The 22,540-nt window shown below is 52.4% G+C and overlaps 1 protein-coding gene across 3 annotated transcripts in view; it reads right to left on the reverse strand.

The window, feature by feature from the left end:
* The window catches only part of SLCO2A1 (solute carrier organic anion transporter family member 2A1), a 69,523-nt gene that overhangs the window by 17,514 nt on the left and 29,469 nt on the right, over positions 1-22,540 (reverse strand). For 2 of the 3 annotated variants that reach the window (XM_056122069.1, XM_056122068.1), the window contains exons 2-3: positions 15,374-15,511; positions 9,609-9,771 (exon numbers count right to left, since the gene is read on the reverse strand). In XM_056122069.1, the coding sequence (XP_055978044.1) occupies positions 9,609-9,771; positions 15,374-15,511 (301 nt within the window). Of the gene's footprint in view, positions 1-9,608; positions 9,772-15,373; positions 15,512-16,376; positions 16,410-22,540 lie in introns of those variants that run through there. The other variant, XM_056122070.1, reaches the window with a different exon arrangement.

The following is a 22,540-nucleotide window of genomic DNA, read 5'->3' on the forward strand; positions in this document are numbered from 1 at the left end:
CTCATTCTGCAAGGAGGAACTGGTAGAACTTTGGGGACAATGATATTGAGGTTTGTGAGAACCTGGGAACTGAGCCCAGAAATCAGAAGCAAATCAAATAAGGGCTGGCCGCCAGCAATGGTGGATTGTTATAAAGGATCTGAGGGGCAAGTGGGTGGCATGGAAGGTTACCCCTCTGCAGAAGAAATGATGTTGGGGAGAGCAGAGGGGATTCCCCTACTCTGGACCCAAGACTGGGTTTGAGGTTGAGGTTGGCATGCCTTCCCCGCCTACCACACTGGCACTAGTGCAGGGGGTACTGAAGAAATGCCTCCTTGGCCACAATGAGGCCTGTACACTGTTAGCAAAAGGGATTTTCACCCACCTGCCCCACCGCTCATCCATTCTCCTGCATAGCACCCTGAGGGTCACCCCTTGGCTCAAGAAAGAGGCCCCTTGGCTCAGCTCCTCATCAGAGCCACTTCCTAGTGGCAGGAGGGAGTGAGAGAGACCCCCAAAGAGCTGATGGAGACCTCAGCAGCTTATTTTACTTGTCTGGGTGATGCGTGCTTGGTTTACATCCACTTGCTTTATATCCAACTGGGTGTGAAGCGGAACTTATCATTCACAGATTTATTAGACAGTATGATGGGAACCTCGTCAGAAAAAAAAAAAAGCAATTAAGTGAGCTAACATGAGTTCATCTGCAGGCAGTCATGCCAAGCCAAGCTCGTTTCCTCTGCAACGGGGGCTCCCAGGCTGGCCGGAAGCTATGCGTGGTAGAACATGCCGGAGGAAGCTTCCTGACAAAGCTTGCCATGAGAGTCTGGGGACGCATGGTAGGAACATCCCTGGGAGAAGCGACTCAGAGCACACCCAGTGCAGGCTGTGTAGCCAGAGGAACTGGCGCCAGGCACCACTCAGTACTGTGCTCACAGGCTAGGGGGAAGTCAGCTGGGAGATGACAAATCTGCGAAGGGCAGGTTGCTGGAGTCATGGCTAGTATGAGAGCCCAGAGGCTGAAAATTCCAAACTAGACCCAAGGCAGTCAAGAAGGACTCCAGCCCAGGAGAGCGACTATAAATGAGTCTTAGTTTCGAGGGCTGGAGAGTACAATGGGTAGGACTCTTGCCTCACACCCAGCTGACCCAGGTTCTATCTCTCACACACCATATGGTCCTGAATCCACTAGGAGTGATCCCTGAATGCAGAGCAAGAGGAAGCCCTGAGCACCACCAGGTGTGGCACCTCCCCCAGCAACCCAGTCTCCCCACCAAAAGAGTCTTAGTTTGGATTTCTGTGTCAAAGGACCCTAATGGGGCTAATGGCTCAGGGGCCGAGTATTTGCCTAGCATGCGTGAGGTCCTGAGTTTAATTCTCAGCACCACGTGAGTCCCAAGCACTGCTAGGAGTAGCCCCTAAGCACCACAGAGTACAGTCCCCAAGCCCCCAATCAAAGACCCATAACTGGGTGGCTTGAAAAATCAGAGAAACATGCACCTCACTTGGTGCAGGTCTGGGGCTGGAGGGCGGGGCGGGGCGGGGGCGGAGGTGGTCACAGGCTCTGGTTGTGGGGTCTCGCCTCCCGGGAACAGCTGGGGGCAGCTGTCAGAGGCAGCCAGCCCAAAAGCCCCCAGCCTCTTCTCAGGCAACGTCCCTGCAGCTGCTGACCTCCCCGAGGTTCTCCCGCACCCCTTCCTGCTGCTCTGACTTTTCTCTCGGACCCCTGACAGACTTCTCCTTGCTGATGCGGCCAATGCAGCTCTGCATCCAGAAATGCCCTTTTTCTTCCAGAGGGAAAGAAACTGCTCCCGCCTGTGGCCCAGGGGCCGCCCGTTTACCGCTGGGCCATGGCAGGCATCCAGCACAGCAGCGGCTCCCGCTTTCCCCAGCTATGGCAGGAACAGAAGGTTCCTTCTGAGTTTTTGGGAGGTCCTCGGGGAGCAGGATGGACCAATGACTCCTTCACACCTCACTACCTCACTCCCTGTTTCTTTTATTTTTTTATCTTTTTTGGGTCACACTCAGCGATGCTCAGGGGTTACTCCTGGCTCTGCACTCAGGAATTACTCCTGGTGGTGCTGGGGACTATGTGAAATGCTGGGGATCGAACCCAGGTTGGCCGCAAGCAAGGCAAATGCCCTACCTGCTATACTATCACTCCAGCTCCCCCCCCTTACTCCCTATTTTCCTATCCCTCACTCCCCGACCACTTTCCTGGGGTACCCAAAGCCTTCCTCTTCCCTCAAAGAGACTCTCCCCACGGTCAGGGTTGCCCCAACCAATGGCTCATGAGTCATCTGCCCGGGGGAGGAGGACCCAGCTTGTTGCCCAGCTAGAAGCAGGCCTGAACCCTCAACTCATTCCTTAGAGAGGGAGAGAATGGGGCATGCCCTGGGAGCCTGTAGGGGAGCACTTGGGTCACCATGCAGGCCTGGGCCAGCGGCCAGCCAAGGCGGGGTCTTGACTTGCCCCCAGAGTCAAGCCCTCTCCTCTCAACGGCTTGGCCTTTTTGAGGGCACTGAATCTGAACCCACTAGACCACCAGGGAAGGCCAGCCTGGCCCTTCGGAGAGGGCATGCGCTGTTGCCATGGAAACGGCAGCTCTCCTGTCCCCTCTCTCCTGAGTGTCCAGCGCCGTCTGCTGTTTCCTATCAGCTCCCGTGGCCCTTCTCCCCGCACTGCGCCTCTGAAGAATGTTCCACATCAGCTCTCATTAGCTTTTGTTCTGCTCATCTGTTTGGGGCTATTTTTCTCTTCATTGCCTTAATAACATCCATGTGTCTCACGGTCCCCCCACACCCTCCTTGTTGTTTTCTCTCCTTTTCCAAGGTTAAATACATCCAACTGGCCTGGAGATGCAACGCCAACCCAATGGTCCAGCGTGCTGCGTCCCCCCTCCTCCTTGGCCCTGTCTCCGCCTGCACGGCACGCTTCACGATCACTTGGCTATGGTTGACTTCCCCATGGCCACAGATGCCCAGTCCCCTGTCCAGTCCTGGCCCTACGAACTACACTCAGCTCTCTGCAGAGAGAAATACCCCCAAATCTTCTACTCATAATATACACATACCCAAACACACACGCACACATGTGCGTACACACACAGATGCACATACATGTACCACGCACACACATGCACATACACGAACTCCCACATCCACACCCAAACGCACATGCACACATGCAGATGCACATACATGCACACCCCCCACACATGAACACCCCCCACACCCACAAAATATATACATATGCACACACACATACCCCCGTACACAGCTCGCTCTAACTTTCCTTCACAGGAAGCACATTCACCTCACCAACAGGTGAGTACTCAGGTGTTCACGCCCAAACAACCTGAACTCCTCCGTGAGGCAGGACCGGGCCCACACGCTTCAGGAAGGGTCGGATGCCGACATCAGGCCCCCGAGTTCTCTCTGTGGCAGGTGGCCCTCCGCACCCTGTCGCCACTTTCCTCCAGGGACCCTCAGGATGTGTGAGCATGGCCGCGGGGCGGACGGTTTCCAGGATGCAGGACCAGAAGGGGACTCTTCCCTTTCTTTTCTTGACCACTCCAAAAATACCATCTGTGGCCGCCCACTGTGCCGCAGGAAGGGGCTGCCCCCATTGTCTGGCGGGGGCAGACTTCCCCCCCAGTCTTGGCTGGGAGCTCTGGCGGGTCGTGCCAGTTCCCGCAGACAGCGGCTTCCGAAGACGCTTATCTCCCAGGGGCCCGTCTCTTGCTGGCCCGCTTCCCAGCCCTGCACGCCTCCCGCGCCTTCCCGACGTGGGCTCCCAGGCTGTGGCTGGGTGGCTCGTCTTTCTCGAAAGGCGCCAGGGCACATTTCCGGACTCCATTGACATTTAGAAAATCTAAACATTCATAAAGGTCTGCATGGCCTTTTTAGAATTAGCAATTAGTTGTTAAAGGTCTGTGTGATGTCCACAATGTCCGGCCGCTCTTTAATTTGTATTTCCCCCTAAAACGCATAGTTACGCTTCGTTTCCCAGGATCCTTTCTGGAGTGACTTTGCTCAAAGAGAAAAAAAATCAGTAATCAGCACATGATAATAGTCTGTGGGGGGCATCGCAAACGAGAAGCAGATTTCAGAACCCGTGGCAAGGGCAGACAAAAGGAAAGCCACCGCTAACATGTTCCAGGCACTTTCTCGCCACTGTTTCAGTTCCATTTTCCTTGCTCCCATTGTACAGATAAGGAAACCAAGGGTCAGCAAGGTAAAGTCCCACTTTGTCTAAGGGAACTTGGCAAGTAAATGGTTGGGTTAAGATCTGAAGTTCTATGTGTTTGTTTAGGACCCCCTCAACCGTGCTAGGATACTACCACCGACTTGGTGTCCTGGAGTCACTACTGGGGGAATCATGCAGTGCCAGGGATCCAACCTGGGGATTCTGCATCAAAGCATGCCATCTAGCCCTTTGGGCTATCTCCCAGATGCTCAGACTTTGAACTGTGAAGTTCAAGCTCTATTTATCCTGCCAGGCTGGTCCAGCTGGGAACCTGAGGGCTGAGCAGACAAAGCCTATGTTTGTCCCTCATGAAATCCCATCAGCTCTGCTGAGAGTGCCTGTTCTGGGCCAAGTGAGCCTGCAGCCCTTCAGAGGTTTGGGCTGCCCTGCCCAGCTGCCGTGACAGTTTCCCCAGGAAACTGGACCCTCAGTAGCCTGGAACGAGTTTACTCAGCATCATACAGCTGTTGTTCCCAGAATTGGAACCATCATCTAAGCATGTCACTGGCTTGGGCCACTGGCCACATTCTGAAAGTGCATCCTCCTCTTACAGATTTGATTGGGTTAGTCTGGTGCACACACAGCACCGCAGAGGAGCGGCCCAAGGTTCACACTGTCCCAAGTCCAGGGTGGGGGGAAACCAAGCACCTCCTGACTCCAGTTGAGATTCACTGTCACGGGCTCGGGAGATGGTGCAAAAGCTGGAGTATATGTTTCACATGCAGGGGCCCTGGGCTCGATGATCCCTGGCACTCCACGGTACCATGAGCACCTCTAAGCGTAATCCCTGAGCACTGAGCCAGGAGTAGCCTCCAGTACCTCTGGGGAGAGCCAGAAAACAAACAAACAAAAAAATATGCGAACCTCCCTCCCCAGATACACAATGTCGTTCAGGACAGAATATTTAATGAAGTGCATTTGTTCCTAACGCACCCGTGTAATTCACAACTCATTGTCCTGCATTTGACGAAAATGTTTGTGCTTCAAACTTTTCCCAAGAAGAGGGAATAGTTTTATAATTCTGAATAATTTTAGTTGCCCATAATCACATGCCCATACAACCCTTGCCTCCACAGTACAGAATGAGCTAGAGTCCATGGAAGTGGTTCCTAGGCCAAAGTCCTCCTCAAGTCACCCACTGGCACGGGGTACATGCCCCAGAGGTCACTGAGTCCTGAGCATGTCCAGCTGCTGCTCTGCCCCGGCCAGACTGAGAGAGAGGGACTGTTAGAACCCACAAAAGAAAATAAGCAACCATGAAAATTCACTCTCCGGGCCAGCAACCCTCCCTGCAGGCCTGTGGGTAACACCAGGACCCCTCGCTGGGTCCCCTGCAGTCCGATGGCAGTGACTTAGTGAAGACTCTGAGGCCAAGATCAGGAGACCAGAGTGCTCCCCTCCAGCAGAGTCCTGGCGGTGCTGAGTCCCAGCGGAAGGGCCGTCCCTAATCAGGAACGGGCGGGATTACTTTCAGAGCCCGCCTGCCTCCAGTCACTCCGTGGCGGCTGCTTTGTGGGGAGCAAATGCCATCGAGATGTGGCTCGGGCCTCGGGAAGCCCAGCCAGCAGGCTAAGGAGGCCACCGTGTGCGGCCCCTGGAAGGATGCCCTTCCCTGGGCCTGCGCCCACTGCCCCAGGCTCCCTTTGCTGGCTTTCTTAGCCCCATCTTCATGCTCACATGCGAGGGCAGGGAGAAGTGTCCCGAGCAATGGGAGTGTGGCTGCTGGCCCTGGCCCTGGCTCTGGCTCGCTGAGAGGGCAGTCAGTCGCTGCCAAGCCTCCCGCAGAGCTGGCCCATACGTACCTCCAGGCCAGGCCACAGATCTGGACGAGATTCTGTCTTTATCCTGTGCCCACTTAAAGCAGGACTTGGCTTTGAGGTGGCTGCAATAGACCCCAAACTGCCATGCATCTATGAGAAGTAGCAAGTCGGTAACTGGCAGGGAGGTGGGGAGAAGAGAAGGTCCCCACGAGAAACCAGCAGATGTTTCTTCTTTAGCTACGGTGATTTCTGCTGCATTTTCCCCAACAACCTATTTTCCCCTATACATATGTCTCACGTCCTGGAGCAAAGCCCCTTCGAGCATTCTAAGTGACTCATCTCTCTATAAATCTGTACATAAGACTTCAAAAAAAAAGAACCAGGTATACACGCAAATAGGAACCAATTTTCTCTGGGTGCCAGGAGTCTCAGACACCTTCAAGTACAATACAGTGAACTAAGAATGCGCACACATGGGCTGAGACATTCACTGTCGTCCGTCACAGTCACTGCCGCTCCCTAGGTCCCTCCAAACAAGTGCACACTTATTCCAGTCCAATAAATTATCATCAAATTCATTCCAGAGTAGTGATGCTCCCCAGGGTGCTAAGTGCAAACGCAAACCCCACTTTGAGTCGGATTATTACTCAGCCCAGACCACACAAAATTGTCACAGGGGAAAAAAATACACTGCAAACAAATATGGTTTATCGACAGGCAAACACAATGGATAGAATGCACTGTCATCAAGAGCAAGAGAAAGCAGATACCACACACGGGGATGATTAGCTTTCTCAAAACTTTAGCAAACAGAACAATCCCAAGGAGAACTATCTGAATAATCGAAGTGACCAAAGGGAACATATATAAATCATGTGGAGGTTCCAATAAACCATAAAATAGGACAGATATGTTGAACGATTCAATATATGTTTAAAAAATGTCCAAAAAATGATGATATATAGTCATAAAAATTTACAATTGGGGGGCCGAAGAGAGTACAGTGGGGAAGGTACTTTCCTTGCATGCAACCAACCTGGCACCCTGAGTCTCTCCAGGAAAGATCTCTGAGTGTAGAGTCAGGCAGAGTTCTTAAACATGAAAAAAACATGAAACATGGCAACAAACATGAAAGTAATAAAAGGGAATAAAAAGATAAGTTGAACTTCATGAAAATCTTACAATTTGACTTCACAAATGACACCACTGAAAAATGTAACATTGAGTTAAAGACTGGAAGAAAACAATTACAAATTTGTATACAATGAAGAACTCATATCTGAAAGAACATAGTGAGCATGACATCTTTTCTTTAGAGGAGAAAATATTTTTTCCTCCCAAGAGCAGACTTGAGCAGACCTTGGAGTAAGCAGATCACCAGGTGGCTCCTCACCTGATAAGAAGAGGGCGACCTCTTTCCCAAGACATGCATGTATGTGTGTCGATGTGAGTGATGAATTCTGCCCAGTGAGGACTCCATGACCGCCCTGAGGTCTGTCCCTGACCCCGTGACTAGTTACTTGGAAGATTAGAAGGTGGGAAAGCCAGATGAAACTATCTATCTATTTTGCTTCTGTACGTCTGCTTTGCCTTCGATAAGGATAGGACTGGGAAATTCATCCTGCTTCCATAGCCCTTACAGTATATAAAACGAAGGGGGGTTACAGCACTGTGGGGTGCCAAGTCTCTTAAGCTTGCCAACACACAATGATGAGTCTCTACTGCTCTTTACTCTTTTGCTGCTCTAAGTCCTTTGACGGGCAGTGAGTGGTGACCTAACAGTCCCACCCAGAATTTGCAAGGACTATCAAGTAAGTAAGTAAACAAAAAAACCCAACTGAGAAATGGGCAGAAGGCTTGAGCAGACACTTCAGAAAAGAGTCTATATCGAGAAATGAGCGCATGAAAAATATGTTCTACATCAAAAGCATATTTACACAAAATTCTGCCCACATATTTATAGCTCTCTAATCACCCAAACTGGAACAATGGAAATGTCTTTCAAAAGGCAAATGAATAAACGAAGGCAAATGCCTACAAAGGAATATAACCCAACAAGCAAAAGCAAGGAGCTTCTGAGATATACAACAACCTGGGTGAACTGAAAGACATGTCGCCTGAAGGAATCGTCTCAACTGTTACCTATTGTGTTTCTATTGAGATGATGTCTCAAAACCTCAAGAATCCCGATGAGCAAGAAAACAAGGGCTGCAGAGGCGTGTAGCCGAAGGTTTGGCTATGTAAGAACAGCACAAGGGGCGGGAATGATAGGTCACTACATAAAATGTTTGCCTTGCTTGTGGACAACCTCTATTTAATTCTTGGCATGCCACATGGTCCTCCAACCCCTGCCAGGAGTGATCCCTGAGTACAGAGCCAAGAATAAGCCCTGAGCACCATCGGGTGTGGCCAAAAACACACACAAACAAAATAAAAATAAAGGAACAGCATAACGGAATCTTGGGGTGATAGCATGGATTTGTATCTTGACTGTGGTGCTAACATAAATCTATAAATATGTTCAAATATATAGATAGAACTGAATATCGCCCCCCAAAAAAGTTAACTTTGTTCTCTAATGACTTTTGTTTTTGATCCCTCTGAGCTCAGGGATTACTCCTGGCAGAGCTCAGGGGACCATATAGGGTGTTGGGGATTTAACCAGATGGGCTATGTGCAAGGCAAGCCCCTTACTCTCTGTTCAATTGCTCTAGCTCCTCTAATGACCATTTGTTTGTTTGGGGGCCACACCTGACAGTGCTCACAGATCACTCCTGGAGGAGGGGGCAACCGGGGGAACCATATATGTGCTGCCAGGGATTGAACCCATGTCTACTGCATGCCAGGCAAACATACCACCCACTGTACTATCTCTCTGGTTCCTCTAATGATTTTTTTTAACCTACTTTAAAGTACAATAACTTGGGGCTGGAGAGATAGCACAGCGGGTAGGGCGTTTGCCTTGCACGCAGCTGACCCGGGTTCGATTCCCGGCATCCCATATGGTCCCCTGAGCACCGCCAGGAGTAACTCCTGAGTGCAGAGCTAGGAGTAACCCCTGTGCATCGCCAGATGTGACCCAAAAAGAAAAAAAAAACAAATAAAGTACAATAACTAGCACATCAGTAGGAATTAGAAAGTAGGTCTGCAGAAATCAGACACAATACTAGGAAGAGAACAATTACACCGCTGAGCAATGAACCTCAGTGTGCCAACATTAAGATAGAGGCTTCCTCGGGGAGGGAGTATAGAGTCAAGCGAAGCAATTGTTCATTTATTTCTTTTCACAAAAGAGCTCTATGGGGACCATGAAACAGTACATGTGCCCTGCAAGGAGCCAACCCAGGTTCGAGCCCTGGCACAGGAATTCTGGGCATTAGCGGGGAGGAGAGAGAGGTACCACCCTCTCCAGCCAGCCAGCAATGGGGGAATGTTCCACGCTCTAAACAATTCTGTGGGTTCTGGTTTTCTGCGAGAGTCTGAGGAGAAGCAAGATAAACGCCAAGGAGACTTTGTGTCAGTCGTGGGCAGTGGAGTCCAGAGGGGTGCCCATAGTCCTGGGGTATCCCCACCAGCATCCTGAGATGCCACCCATGTCTCACTCTCCCCAAGACCACTCACCGGCGCTGACCAAGCTGTACTGGTAGGGCTCCGAGAGGAAGTGCGGGAGGGTGAGGATGAAGGCACCCAGGGCTAGCAGGAGACCCCCAATGCCAATCAGCCTTGGGCGGTGCACCCGGCTGCCGAAGTAGCTGACGAAGATGATGAGGGTGGCATTGCTGATCTGTGAAGGAACAGAGGGGAGCGTGAGAGCGATCGTGGTTTACACCCAGATTTGCAGCCAGAAAGGGCCTTAGGGGTACGGGGATTCTCATCCTCCACTGGACAGGTGGAAGCAGGTGTCCAAGAGGCCAGCCTAATGGGGTCGTTACATTGACCAGGACAGGCAGAGACCAGAGGCAGCCATTTCTCACCTCCCTGGACCAGCCTGAGGGAGGAGCTGAAGAAAAAGAGAAGCTTCCAACCTCAACCTCTCTGCTCTGAGGCCCAAGACCTCTGGGGAACAATCCAAGGCAGCCTCCAATCCCAGCTAGCTCTGAGGAACAGGAAGTTCTCCCTGACCACAGTGCTCCCCGAGGACTGTGGCCCAGTAGTCAAAACCTCCTCTCCAAGGCTGGCACTGTCTCAGTCCATCATGTGAACCTCTGTCTACCCACAACAAAGTTGGGGCTCAGAATACCCAGGAATTTGGGTCTAGGGGTGTAGCTGGAATGGTATAAAGCATGCCTTGCACCTCGATACCTAGTTTGACCCCTGGCACTGTTACCAAAAAAAAAAAAATCCCAGTAACTTGCTCCGTTTATGTTGGGGGGCGACAGGCAGAAATCTGCCTGCCTGTAACGACCCAATTAGGCTGGCCTCTTGGACGCCTGCTTCCACCCGTAGAATCCCTGCACCCCTAAGGCCCTTTCTGGCTGCAAATCTGGGTGACTTCCATTCCCTGGAAATGTTTCCTGAGCTCTGTCACGCCAGGGAGGGGCGCTGAAGATGGTGGGAGGGGGGCAGGGATGGTGGCGGAGAGCCGCATGGTCTGATTAAGCCTCCACCCAAGAAAGGGCTGCCCCTCGACCCCGGCTTGTTTGCTCCCCCAAGTGGCTGGGTGTCACCACCCAGGACCCCATCCTGTCCATCCCAGTCTCCCGCTGACTGGGAAGCCAAAGTGACTAGATGAATGAGCAAATGTGGGTTTCAAATGGGGATGCGGTCCTTGGGAGGTGAGGTGTGTGAAGAGAGAGCCTGGTCTAGAGAGCGGCTCCAGTCAAATAAGGTTCTAGGACATTCGAGACCTGAACTTCGAAACTAAATCTATCCTCCATGCTTCTTCGATGTGACGAATTTCCTTCTAGTTTCCCCATCACTGTTCCTAAAAAGAGTGTAAATGTCTCAGCGAATCAGCTATGAGAATTGGCAGACATCAAAGGTCTAGGGGCAGGGAGGGAGGTCCCCAAGGAACTCAAGGAGAAACTACCAGGGCTGCCGGGAGCCCCACCTCTTGCAGAAGCCTCTCCAGCACACTGCAGGGCCTGAGCTTGTTTGCCTGAGAGAAACTGATCCTCCACAGCTTCTATGGATGAGGCGGCTCAGATCAGGGTCTGGGAGCCAGTCAGCTGAGAGGAGTGGGCCACGGTAATCCAAGCTCAACTCAAGCTCAAAAGATGCCTAAAATGCTCAGTGGAGCTACAGCACCCCACCTGAAGGCTGTCAAAACCCGGCTGTAACTCACTCCTACCTGTCAGTACTGCAAATCAAAAAGGAACCAGGGCAAACCGGTGGTGATATTAAGGGAGTGGGGGAATTTCAGAGGGGGAATGCTCGCTCAGGTCTGACTGTTGGCAGCGGTCAAGAGAAGCCAAGTATCCCATATCCTCTGTCAGTGGAGATGCAGTTCCTACGACAGGTCATTCACCTCTAGCCTGCTCCCCCTCACGCACACACAGTATCTCCCCTCACATACTCAAAACCTGTCTCCCCTCACACACATACCTGTCTCCCCTCTTATACCCACCTCTCTTCCCTCACACACCCAAAACACCTCTCTCCCATCACACCCACCTCTCTCTCTCTCTCACCCTCTTTCTCACAAACACGTTTCCCCCTCATACACGCTCGTCTCCCCTCACATACATACACCCATCTCGCCTCACACCCCCACCAGCCTCCCCTCACACACACTCATCTCCCTTCACATCCCCTTTCCTCTCTCTCTCACACACACACATACAAACACACATCTGTCTCCCTTCATATTCACCTGTCTCCCTCACACCACACACCTGTCTCCCCTCCACATATACAACCGTCTCTCCTCACACTCCAACCTATCTGCCCCCACACAACCTCTGTCTCCCTCCCTCCCTCTCTTTCTCTTTCTCTCTCTTTCTCTAGCACCCGTCTCCCCTTGCGCCCCCCCCATACCTAACATCTACCTGTTTCCCTCACACCCAAATCTCTCTCTTCCCCTCCCCTGGGTGTGGGGATGCCTCCTTCCCACGATCTGCAGTGCTTTCAATCTTGTACTCGAGGAGCTGTCATCTTTGCCTCCTACTGGAGTACTCTTCTTCCCCCAAATTCCCAAGCCTGACTCAATGGCATGAACTTCCAGCCTGTCTCTGTCCCAGACTTCAAGGTCTCCCAATTGTCTCTGCCAGCGGCTGTGCTAAAACTACTTGGCCTCAGAGCTGTTCAGGCAGCCACGCTGGCTCCTGCCTGCCTGCCACACAACAACCGATGACTCCGTCTCCACAGGGAAGTTCCCAGTCTTGCTCCCTGTGTTGAGGGATGACCCCTACTTCACAGTGTGGTCTGTTTTCAGATGCCTGCATCAGAGTCCAGTGAGGACAGCTGAATTCTTTAGTTGATTCCTGTCTCAGCTTCATGCACTCAGCTCTCCACCCCTCCTCAGGCAGACAGACAGACAGAGATGGGAATGTTCCTGTACAGAAGCACTCACACTGACACACAGACACACAGACACACAGACACACAGACACAGATAAACACAGAAACACAGACATGCAATTACACAGACACACAGAAACAAAGATTCCCAATTACACAGACACACAGAGACATACAGGTAGACTCACAGTCACACACACAGTCACAGAGATACACTGATACAGACAGACACAAACACACTCAGACACTCACAGACAAGATCATTAAGGCAGAGAGATGAATTTTCTTTAACTCAAACCATTCCCAAAGGCCTGGCCTCAACCCAGAGGGTTGAAAAGCTCATGTAAGGGGGTGGTGAGGTCGTACAGCAGATAGACTGCTTGTCTTGGACACGCCACTGACCTAGGGTTTGATCTCTGGAATCCCATATCATTCTTTCAGCACTGCCAGGAGTGATCCCTGAGCACTGAGTCAGGAGTAAGCCCTGAGCACCACCAGCTCTGGCTCCAAAAGAAACAAATTCAAAAAGCTCATCTAGGTTTGTGGAGGCAAACAGGAACTTCATTTTTTTTTCCCTTTTGGGTCACACTTGGCAATGCAGAGGGGTGACTCCCGGCTCTGCACTCAGGAATTACTTCTGGCAGTGCTCAGGGAACCATATGGGATGCTGGGAATCGAACCCGTGTCGGCCACCTGCAAGGCAAATGCCCTACCTACTGTGCTACGGCTCCAGCCCCAGGAGAAAGACTGATCTAAGCCAGTCTCTCTCTCCCTGGGTAGGGGACACCACCCTCGGGGGCACAGGACCAGTGTCGGAGGCAGGTGGATTAGAGGCTCTCTGTTCATTCCCTGATTCCCAGGGAGTATGGAGTGATTGGTGTTTGTCCCGTTTGAAGGGGGCGGTAGGCAGGGCCCATCTGATCCAGGCTTGAGGAGAGGCTCTGCATTCCTCTCTGAGCTAGAACCTGCTGAAAAGGACCCCACACTGGCCTGCGGAGGGCTGGGGGCGGGGGTGTGGGAAAGGACGGTGGGTCATCATTGAGGCCTAGCAGGGGCTCGGGCTTTAACTGTGGGGACACATCAGAGATATGAGCGTCCTGTGTCCTCCTGAGAGGAGACATTTGCTTGCAGCGTTTCTCAAGTCCTAGAATGGTGCATTGTGGGTAAGAGGTGCCAGGTCCGGGCGCCAGAAGGAGGGACACCTACCTAGCCCTCGGCTCTTGGGGTCTGGTGCAGTGGCAATGGGGAGAGGCCTGAAATGTCCCCAGGATACTTATGTGAGGGACGCACTCAAGACAAGGACAAGCACACCAGGGGAGAGGGGTCTGGGTCTGATTCCCCCGAGAGGGTGGGAGCTGCCCGGGGGCTTAGCGAGGGGATGAGGGGTACGAGGGTAGGGGGATATGAGTTTGGGTTGTTGTGTAAAGCGGTCTCTAGACTTGGGTTGGAGGGAAATGGGGAAGTTTGAAAGAGAGTTTCCTTGTGGTGTGAGATAGGGGGAGCGAGGTGAATGTTAGACTCACAGCTAATGGGAAGCCCCCGACCCTCCTGTCCTTACTCTCTCTCCCCTGGAAAGATGGACCGAGTCATGAGCATCATCAGGAAGCAGCCAGACAGATAGACGCACAGACATTACACACAGAGATACACACAGAAGGTCAAAGACCAGGGCCTCGGAGTTCAGGGGAGAAAGTTCAGGAAGTCCCTGGGGATGTCTGTTTATGGCCACACATGCTGTGGGGCAGAGAAGCAGTTGTGTGTGTGTGTGTATGTGTGTGTGTGTGTGTGTGTGTGTGTGTTGGAGGTGGGGGTGCTGGCAGAGAGGGGCACCTACACACACTCTACCCTGTGTTTGGAGAGTTACACATGGGCAGTGCAGGGCGCTGGACAAGGCCCTGGGATGGATGGTGAAGGGGCGCCAGGTTTCTGAGGGAGGCACCAGACAGGCGTGGGTGCCCCAAGGCTCCAGGTGGAACAGGAAATGCTTAGGTGATGTGGGGCCAACAGGGCTGGGCTGGAGGGGTGGGGGTGAGCTTTCCTCATCTGAGAGACACAATGATGCCGAGACCCTTCCTCCTGGCCCTGCAGCCGGGCCTGGCGTGAGTGGGGCTCAGAAGGGGCACTGCTGGGTGTCCCACCCAAGGAGGAGGCAGCATTCAAAGGGCCTCTCCTGCTGGGGAGTAGGTGGGGGAGTCAGGGACGCTGAAAGTTCAATGGGTGTTAGGTCTCCTTGGAGCTGTGGACGGAGCCTGTCTCCCACTTCCCCTGGGCCTGAGTTTCACCAGGTTGGGGCCAGATCTAGTTCTGGTCCCACCCACTCGGAGCCTCTGGTGGGACTAGAGAGAAGCTGGAAGCCAGGCCTTGAGCGCCATCTCCCCAGTGCAGCTGTTGACGACAGGCGCGACGTGGACTCCTGCCTCTTCCTCCAGGTGGCCTGGCCCGCTGGCCAGCCTCACTGGACGCCCCCCAAGCCCAGCCCCACCCTGCTTTCCTGTAAGTCTTTGAAGCCCGCTTTTTGTTTGTTTGGGGGTTAGACCCCACAGTGCTCTGGGCTCGCTCCGGGCACCACACGCAGTGCCCGGAATCACACCTCAAACTGGGGTCAGCTGCTGGCGAGGCAAGTGTGTGACCTCCATGGCCCACTTCGCAAGCCTAAGGCACTGCCGGAGTGAAAGCCCGTGGCTGGAAGGTCTGGCCACGAGCTGTTCTGGCTCTGGCAATCAGGCTGCAGCAGGGAGCTGCCGGGTCTGGGGTCCCAGCAGAGGGGAGGAAGCCGACGGGGCCACCTGGAAGTGGCGGGGTGGGCGGGTGGGGGCCCACCTGTGCACTGAGCTCAGCGTGGGTACGTGGGTATGGGGAAGTCTGGGGCTGCACCCCCGGCGCCCCCTTGCTGCGCCCTGGGGTCCGCTCCCAGGGCTCCTGCTTACCTCGTTCAGGCTGGAAATGAGGCCCGAGGCGGAGCTGGAGAGGCCGAAGCGCTTCTCGATGGTGGTGAGGCTGCTCTTGAAGTAGGCGCTGTAGAGCAGCTGGCAGAGCTGCAGCAGCCCGTGGCACAGCACAAAGACCTGCACGAAAGGCAGAGCGGGCTTAGCACGTGGGGCAGGCGGGGCGACCGCACCCACTGGCGACTGCGGTCCGTCCCAGCTGTTCCCATCATCCCTGACCACGCTCATCACGGTGGCACAGCCAAACTGGGGGTGGGGGGGGTGGGGGGGTGGGGGGTGGAGAAGCAGCTGGGAGTGGCCCTTTGCATTTCCCCCAGGTATTAGGGAGACAGACTCATGTGCATGTTCTATGAGGTCATAAAGCACCCGACGCAAGCAAGCTTTCCCAGGTGGAAAGGCACCACTTTATTTTATTTTACTTTATTGCTCAAGCATGGAACTTGAGGTTGAGCCTGGGGACCTTCCTGGAATGGGGAAACAACAGCCTGAGACTTCCGAACGCGGGCGGCAGGAGAGATAGGCTGCTGCCGTCCCTTTGTCCGTCCTTCTTTGTGTGTTTACACAGTTTTATTTTATGTTTTTGAATCACCGTGAGATACAGTTACAAGCTTTCATGTTTGAGTTACCATCAATCACACAATGATCAAACACCCATCCCTCCACCAGTAAACATTCCCCACCACCAATATTCCCGGTATTCCCTTTCCCACCCTCCCCTTGCCTCCCTGACAGACAATATTCCCCATACTCTCTCTCTACTTTTGGGCGTTATGGTTTGCAATACAGATACTGAGAGGTTGTCATGTCTGGTCCTTTATCTACGTTCAGCACACATCTCCCATCCCGACCGATTCCTCCAACCCTCATTTGTTTAGTGATCCCTTCACTACTCCAGCTGAAAGGCACCCCTTTCAAGGCACCAAATTCTGCTCACTGCCCTGAAGACAGGAATTCTGCAAAGAATATTCTGGAACAGGCAACTCACAGGTGAAGACTCTGTCATAGAAGGCGAGGAATAGGAAATTGGGTCTTCATCCTCCCAGACCATCATAGTTTAGAAACCTAAGAATGATGATGATTACCAAACGTTCGAAGATCCTTAGACATGGCCATTCCATAAATTCTCTTGGAAGCAGCTTCACATCATAAACACACTGTCTCTCGAATTTTTCCCTATGTTTAAACTAAGTATTTCATGATATAAAACTGGCTGCATCCTTCGGCTGCTGTGAAGAGACTTTTTTTAATTCTTATATTTACTCATTCAGATACTTAACTCATTCCATCTTACATTAATAAATATGTGTTGAATGCCTACCATGGCAGTAGCATAAGCAATGTGTAGGTATGTAAGTGATGTTCTCTGTCCCTTGAGAGGGAAATGACAGCCTTTCCTATTTACAGGCTCAATATTAGGGAACAACAGGGAAGGAGCCTGATTCTGAGGCAGCATCCTGGTGCCTATGGGCTGTGGTTCTGCCCTCCTGGCCCCAAAGGACCAATACACTCTGAAACCAGCCCAGGCCACCCCCACTGTCCTCAGGTCCTATTGCTTCACTCCTTCACGGTCCGTGTTTCTCTCCCCCCCATCCTTTGAGGCCACATCGAGTACCCTCAAGGGTCACCCAGTGTTTCCTCAGCCTGGCATCACCTCTGGCTAGGGGCCTCTGTGGCCACTCCCTGAGGGGAGGCCCTGTCTGCACACATGTCCAAGCACCGGGGGCTGTGCCGTGGGTGCTACTCAGGGGGCCCTGGGCAGAGCATAGGCCAGGACTGGTGGACCCCAGCTCAGTTTCTGAGGATGGGTGCCCCCATTTTGGAGTCCCCTGGGAGGAGTTTTGTGGAGATGGCACCGTTGCCCTCGGGAAGGTGGGCTGCTCTGTTTTAAAGCCTGGCTAAGCTCTTCCCTTTGTGGAAGGGCTGTGCGCTCATGAGGGTGGCACTGGCTCTGCCATAATCATCATTTCCGTTTCTGGTATAGCAGAGCTGACCCTCGGCCTGCTCCAGGCCAGGACAGGACCTTTCTGAAATCCGCTGTGGCTACTAAGATGGCACCATCCTGGCTCACAGTCTTAGACCCAGTGAGGAGGCTGCACACCCCCAAACCCAGACACCTGCCCCAGCCCCCCCCCCCTCATCAGGAGGCAGTGGAAACTTGCCCCTACCCCATGAATCATGGCCCCAGGGTCCCACCCTCCAAGGATGCTGCTCTCAGCTTCCTATCCAGAGTCAGGATTCTTTCTTTCAACAAGAATCTTAATTTAAAATAGCATAGGTGGAGGGGCTGGAGAGATAGCACAGCGGGTAGGGCGTTTGCCTTGCACGTGGCTGACCCGGGTTTGACTCCCGGCGTCCCATATGGTCCCCTGAGCACCGCCAGGAGTAACTCCTGAGTGCAGAGCCAGGAGTAACCCCTGTGCATCGCCAGGTGTGACCCAAAATGCAAAAAAAAAAAGTAGCATAGGTGGATCACGTGCCACAAGCTCCCCCCCCCCCCCCCAGCAGTCTGAAAGTCTGGTCTCTCTCTACCTCAGGCCACAGAAGCCTGTTCTCACCTCCTCTACCCTACAGTAGACACCTTTCACTGATGGCATTCATAGCATTTGGAAATGATGGTGATTTTGAAAACAATCTAATTTTACAAATGGGGTAACTGAAATCCAGAGAAAAAGCTCCCCTGCACATAGAAGGTTCTGGGCTTAGGTGTGGCTCAGTTCTGCTGCTTCTAACAAGTGAGTCGCTCCCTGCATCTCCTGGCTCTTTAGTTTCCCGACTGTGAAGAGGTGTTTCTTTCAGTTGGTTGCTTTGGGGCCACACCCAGTGGTAATCTCGGGATCACTCCTGTGGTGCTGGAGATTGAACCTAGGTCATCCAGGCACAAGGCAAGAGTCGTACCTGCTGCACTGTCTCTCTGATTCCCGAAGAGGCGGTCCCTAACTTTGACTTAAAGTCACCCAGGGAGAAGGGGTGGAGAATGTTTAAAACATAACCGTGGGGCTGGGGGGCATTTGCCTTGCACCCGGTGGACCCGGGTTTGATCCCCAGCATCCCATATAGTCCCCTGAGCACCGTCAGGAGTAATTCCTGAGTGCAGAGTCAGGAGTAACCTCTGAGCATTGCTGGCTGTAACTCAAAGAAAAAAAAAAGCATAACCCCAAATTAGGCCTCTTGAACAGAACGATTCCCTGAAATAAGCCCCACATGTACAACTTGAGACCCAGTGACTAGTTAGAGATCACACTTAGGTATGAAAACAGAGTGATGTGTGAAGATTAGGGGAAGCCCCAAATAAAACACCCCCAATTCTTAGGAATTGCCATTGTGAAATGCGTGGAAGATCAGAGGCAAGGAAGAGCTATGGGAAATGTGGGGGACAGTGATGGGCAGGCAGGAGAGTGCCTGTCCGGGCCTGACTTTTTCCTGTACAGCAAAGCTCCCTGAGCCCTGGAACTCCTGCCCAGGTCAGATCCCAGGAGGAGGCAATTTTTCATCTGGGATCATCTTGCAGGATCTTTCTCTTCTGAACATCCCCTACAAACAAGTGGCCCAAACTTCATTTGAAGTCCTCTTCTCTGGACATGACGCCCTTTCTGCCTTCAGGACCAAACCCATTTGCCCATCTGCTGATGGTACCCGTTTCTCAGACCCTCATCCAGATGTTTCCCAGATATTTACATGCAAGTCCATCACACCTTCCTTGGACATGTCCACTTGGGTACTCTCAGGTTCTTTGACTAACCACTTGCTGAATTGGATCACCAACTTCCTGGCCAACCCTCCAGCTTCCTGTCACTCTCCAGCACCTCATTTTCCCAAGCCAGACACCACGTGAAGCTCTTATTTCTCACCAGCCAGCATTCATGCCTCTGCTCGGCCCTATGGTTTCTCCCGACCACGCCTCAGCTTACGCCTCACCCTGTCCTAGGTCACGGCATCAGCTTCTCACAGGCCTCGCTTGGGAACACTCAGCTCTTCCAGCCACCACCCCAGGAAGAGCTTTCTCAAAGGCAGATGTCAGCAGGTCACACCTCAAACTGGTACAAACCAGTGTCCTTGGCGTGGCATCCAAGGGGCTGCAGGTCTCAGTCCCTGCTCTGCATGGTTACATGGACTGAGGTGGTCACATTCGCCTCAGAGGCTAGGACAATGGCACAACTTTATCAGCAGGTCCCTTCTCTGTGCATTCCCTAGGGCCTACTGGGCGATTTGAAGCAGAAGTGATGCCTGTGGCCACTGGGGCAATCCCGAAAACAGACACAGAAACTCCCTGACTCCCAGCTTTCCTACTCAGAGGCGCCACGCACTGGCATTCTAGCTGAACACGCCGGCCAGCGTCACCTGTCTGTCAGACAGGTCAGGAGGCAGTCACCAGGGAATCCCAGCCCAGCCTTCCCTGCGAAGGGAGCAGAAAAGAGCCATGGGCATGAGAGAGATGGCAGATTTCTGAGCAGACAGAGTGTCACGGATTAAGCACCACATATGGGGTTGCTCAGGTAGGCAGCACGAGGGCTGTCAGCCAGGTTGCCACACCTCATTGAGGGCTGGACCACTCCACATCTTCACCCGTATCCATTTACAGAGTCATCTTCCCCTTCTTTGTCCGGATAATCTCACCTAGTCCCTCAGGGGCCTATTGGCCAGGGCAGAGATCAGTGACGCTTTGTGGTCAAGGTGGCATCTCCAAGTCCCTGGTTCCCTTGACTGGTTTTGCAGGTGGCAGGTGCTGGCACATGCGGGAAAGACAGGTTGTGGGGGGTGGGGGTGGTGGGGGGAACAGGACCAGGACCAGACCATGCACGGAAACGGGGACTCAGGAGCCCTCGTATATGAAAGGATGGTGAATTTGGTTCTGGAACACCTGTGTTTCTGAGAATACAGCCCAGGAGAGACCAGCGTCCCTCTATCCGAGTGAGCAATCAGTGCACAGGAGTGACTAATCTCCAAGTTCCCCTGCAGTCTCCTGGGAGGATGGTGGAGACGCTGGGAAAGAAAAGCTGTCTCAGGTCTTTTCCTGAGAGAGATTGGCCTTTACTCTTTCCAGTAAATTCGGAATTCCCCTCTCCTCCCAGATACTGGCAGAAGTCTCCACCAACGGCCAACTGGCCCTTCCTGCGTGGCAACGCCCCGAGCAGAGACAGCCTGGGAGCTTTCTGGGTATGCTGCAGAAGCACTGGTGTGGATTATTCCCCCCCTCCCCCCAACCCCCTCGGCACGCAGATAGGATGCAGCACTGTGGCTGCTGGGGAGAACCTGCCGTGAGGGAAAACAGAAGGGGATGATGGAGAGTTCAGTGGACACTTGCGGCCAATGCCACTGGGGAACAGCCGTCTAGCTTCACCTTCCAAACTTGTGGCGATGGAGCCATGGGACCATGACCCCAAGTGCATGTATGAACCAAGAGCTCACCCCAGAGTTAGCACAAGGGGCTGCAGTGACAGCACAGCGGGTAGGGCGTTTGCCTTGTATGCAGTTAAACCTGGGTTCAACCCCTGGCATCCCATATGGTCCCCGAAGCATCACCAGGAGTGATTCCTGAGTGCAGAGCCAGGAGTAATCCCTGAGCATCTCTGGGTGTGACCCAAAAAGAAAAAAAAATAGAATCAGCATGAGATGAAGCAAGGCATACTTGACACAAAGCAGAAGAAATAGGTGCTACTGCTTGCGGGGCGATGCATGTTACACATGTGGAGGGCTGGAGGGAGGGGAGTGGGAGTGGTCTGTGGTCACTGTCTGGGCAGCTGGCGGAAGAGAAACGCAGGCCTCACTGTGCAAGGATGGGCGCGACCTTGGACACCGTCTTGGCTCCCTGAGAAGCAGCTCCCCACTAATGAGTGGGAGCTGAGATGGTCTGTGTGATCCCGGGCAGCCGCTAAGCTCCCACCAGACAACGGGACCCAGGAAGTGGCCCTCACTGGAAGAACAGAGAATGAAATTCAAGCTTCCTCCATGCCCCTGAATTACTTGTTCCTCAAGTCATTTATCCTTTCTGCTGCTTCCCCCTTCCTGGGGTGTGAAACTCTGGAACCGAATCTTCCACCACATGTGTGCTATACATCATTTGCTTAAGATGCTTCACTCTTCGTGCAGCCACATTTGCAGCCATGTGACATCTCAGACTCTACATCACGGGATGTACCAGGAGCAGCACACCACACTGGATGGGATAAATAGAACCAATCTCAACTAAAAAAATATTAGGACACAAGGCTCAACCTGTAACAACATATTAGTCATCTCTTATAAAATGTAATGACTCCAGGTGAGATACAACAACCTTCACACACTTTCTTCTAAGGAAAACTTTTTTGATCATTTTTTAGTGAATTATTCATAACAAGCTATGCAAAATAGGGCCGGCTATTGGGGCAGGCCTGGGTGGTGGTTGGGAAAATTCCAAATAATGGTGGTGTGAAGGTGTAATGATGGTGGGTTTGGTGTTGCAATAGTGAATGTAATAAGTTATTGTGAACAACTTTATAAAAATTAAATTGCAGCACCATAGCACTGTCCTCCCATTGCTCATCGATTTGCTTGAGTGAACACCAGTAACGTCTCCACTGTGAGACTTGTTGTTATTGTTTTTGACATATCGAATACGCCACAGGGAGCTTGCCAGGCTCTGCTGAGTGGGATGGATACTCTCGGTAGCTTGCTGGGCCCTCCGAGAGAGACAGAGGACTCAAACCTGGGTTGGCTGCGTGCAAAACAAAGTCCTACCTGCTGTGCTATCACTTTAAATTTAAAATATTTTTTAAAATGATGCTTCGTTCTAAGTTGAAAGGATCCCCTGATAAAAAAAGTCTGTGAGGGGCCAGAGAGATAGTATAGCAAGTAGGGTATATGCCTTGCACACGACTGGTCTAGGTTTAATTTACAGTACCTCCAATCTCCCACCAAGCCCACCAAAACTGACCCCTAAGAAAAGAGCCAGGAGTAAGCCCTGAACACCCCTGTGTGTGGCCCAAAAAACAAAGCAAAAACAAACAAAAAAAAAAGGAATAAAAAATGTCTGCTAAGCTTTGCATACTCTAATCTTCCTTTGCGAAAATCTATAATTCATATTAGCCTGTTAGTGTCACCAAGATAACTAACATTCATCAGACCTGCTTTGTTTAACAACACAGATTTTTTTCATACCTTTTGCACCAC

The sequence above is a fragment of the Sorex fumeus genome, unplaced genomic scaffold (assembly GCF_029834395.1).
Source record: "Sorex fumeus unplaced genomic scaffold, SorFum_2.1 ptg000044l, whole genome shotgun sequence".
NCBI classification, from domain to species: Eukaryota; Metazoa; Chordata; class Mammalia; order Eulipotyphla; family Soricidae; genus Sorex; species Sorex fumeus.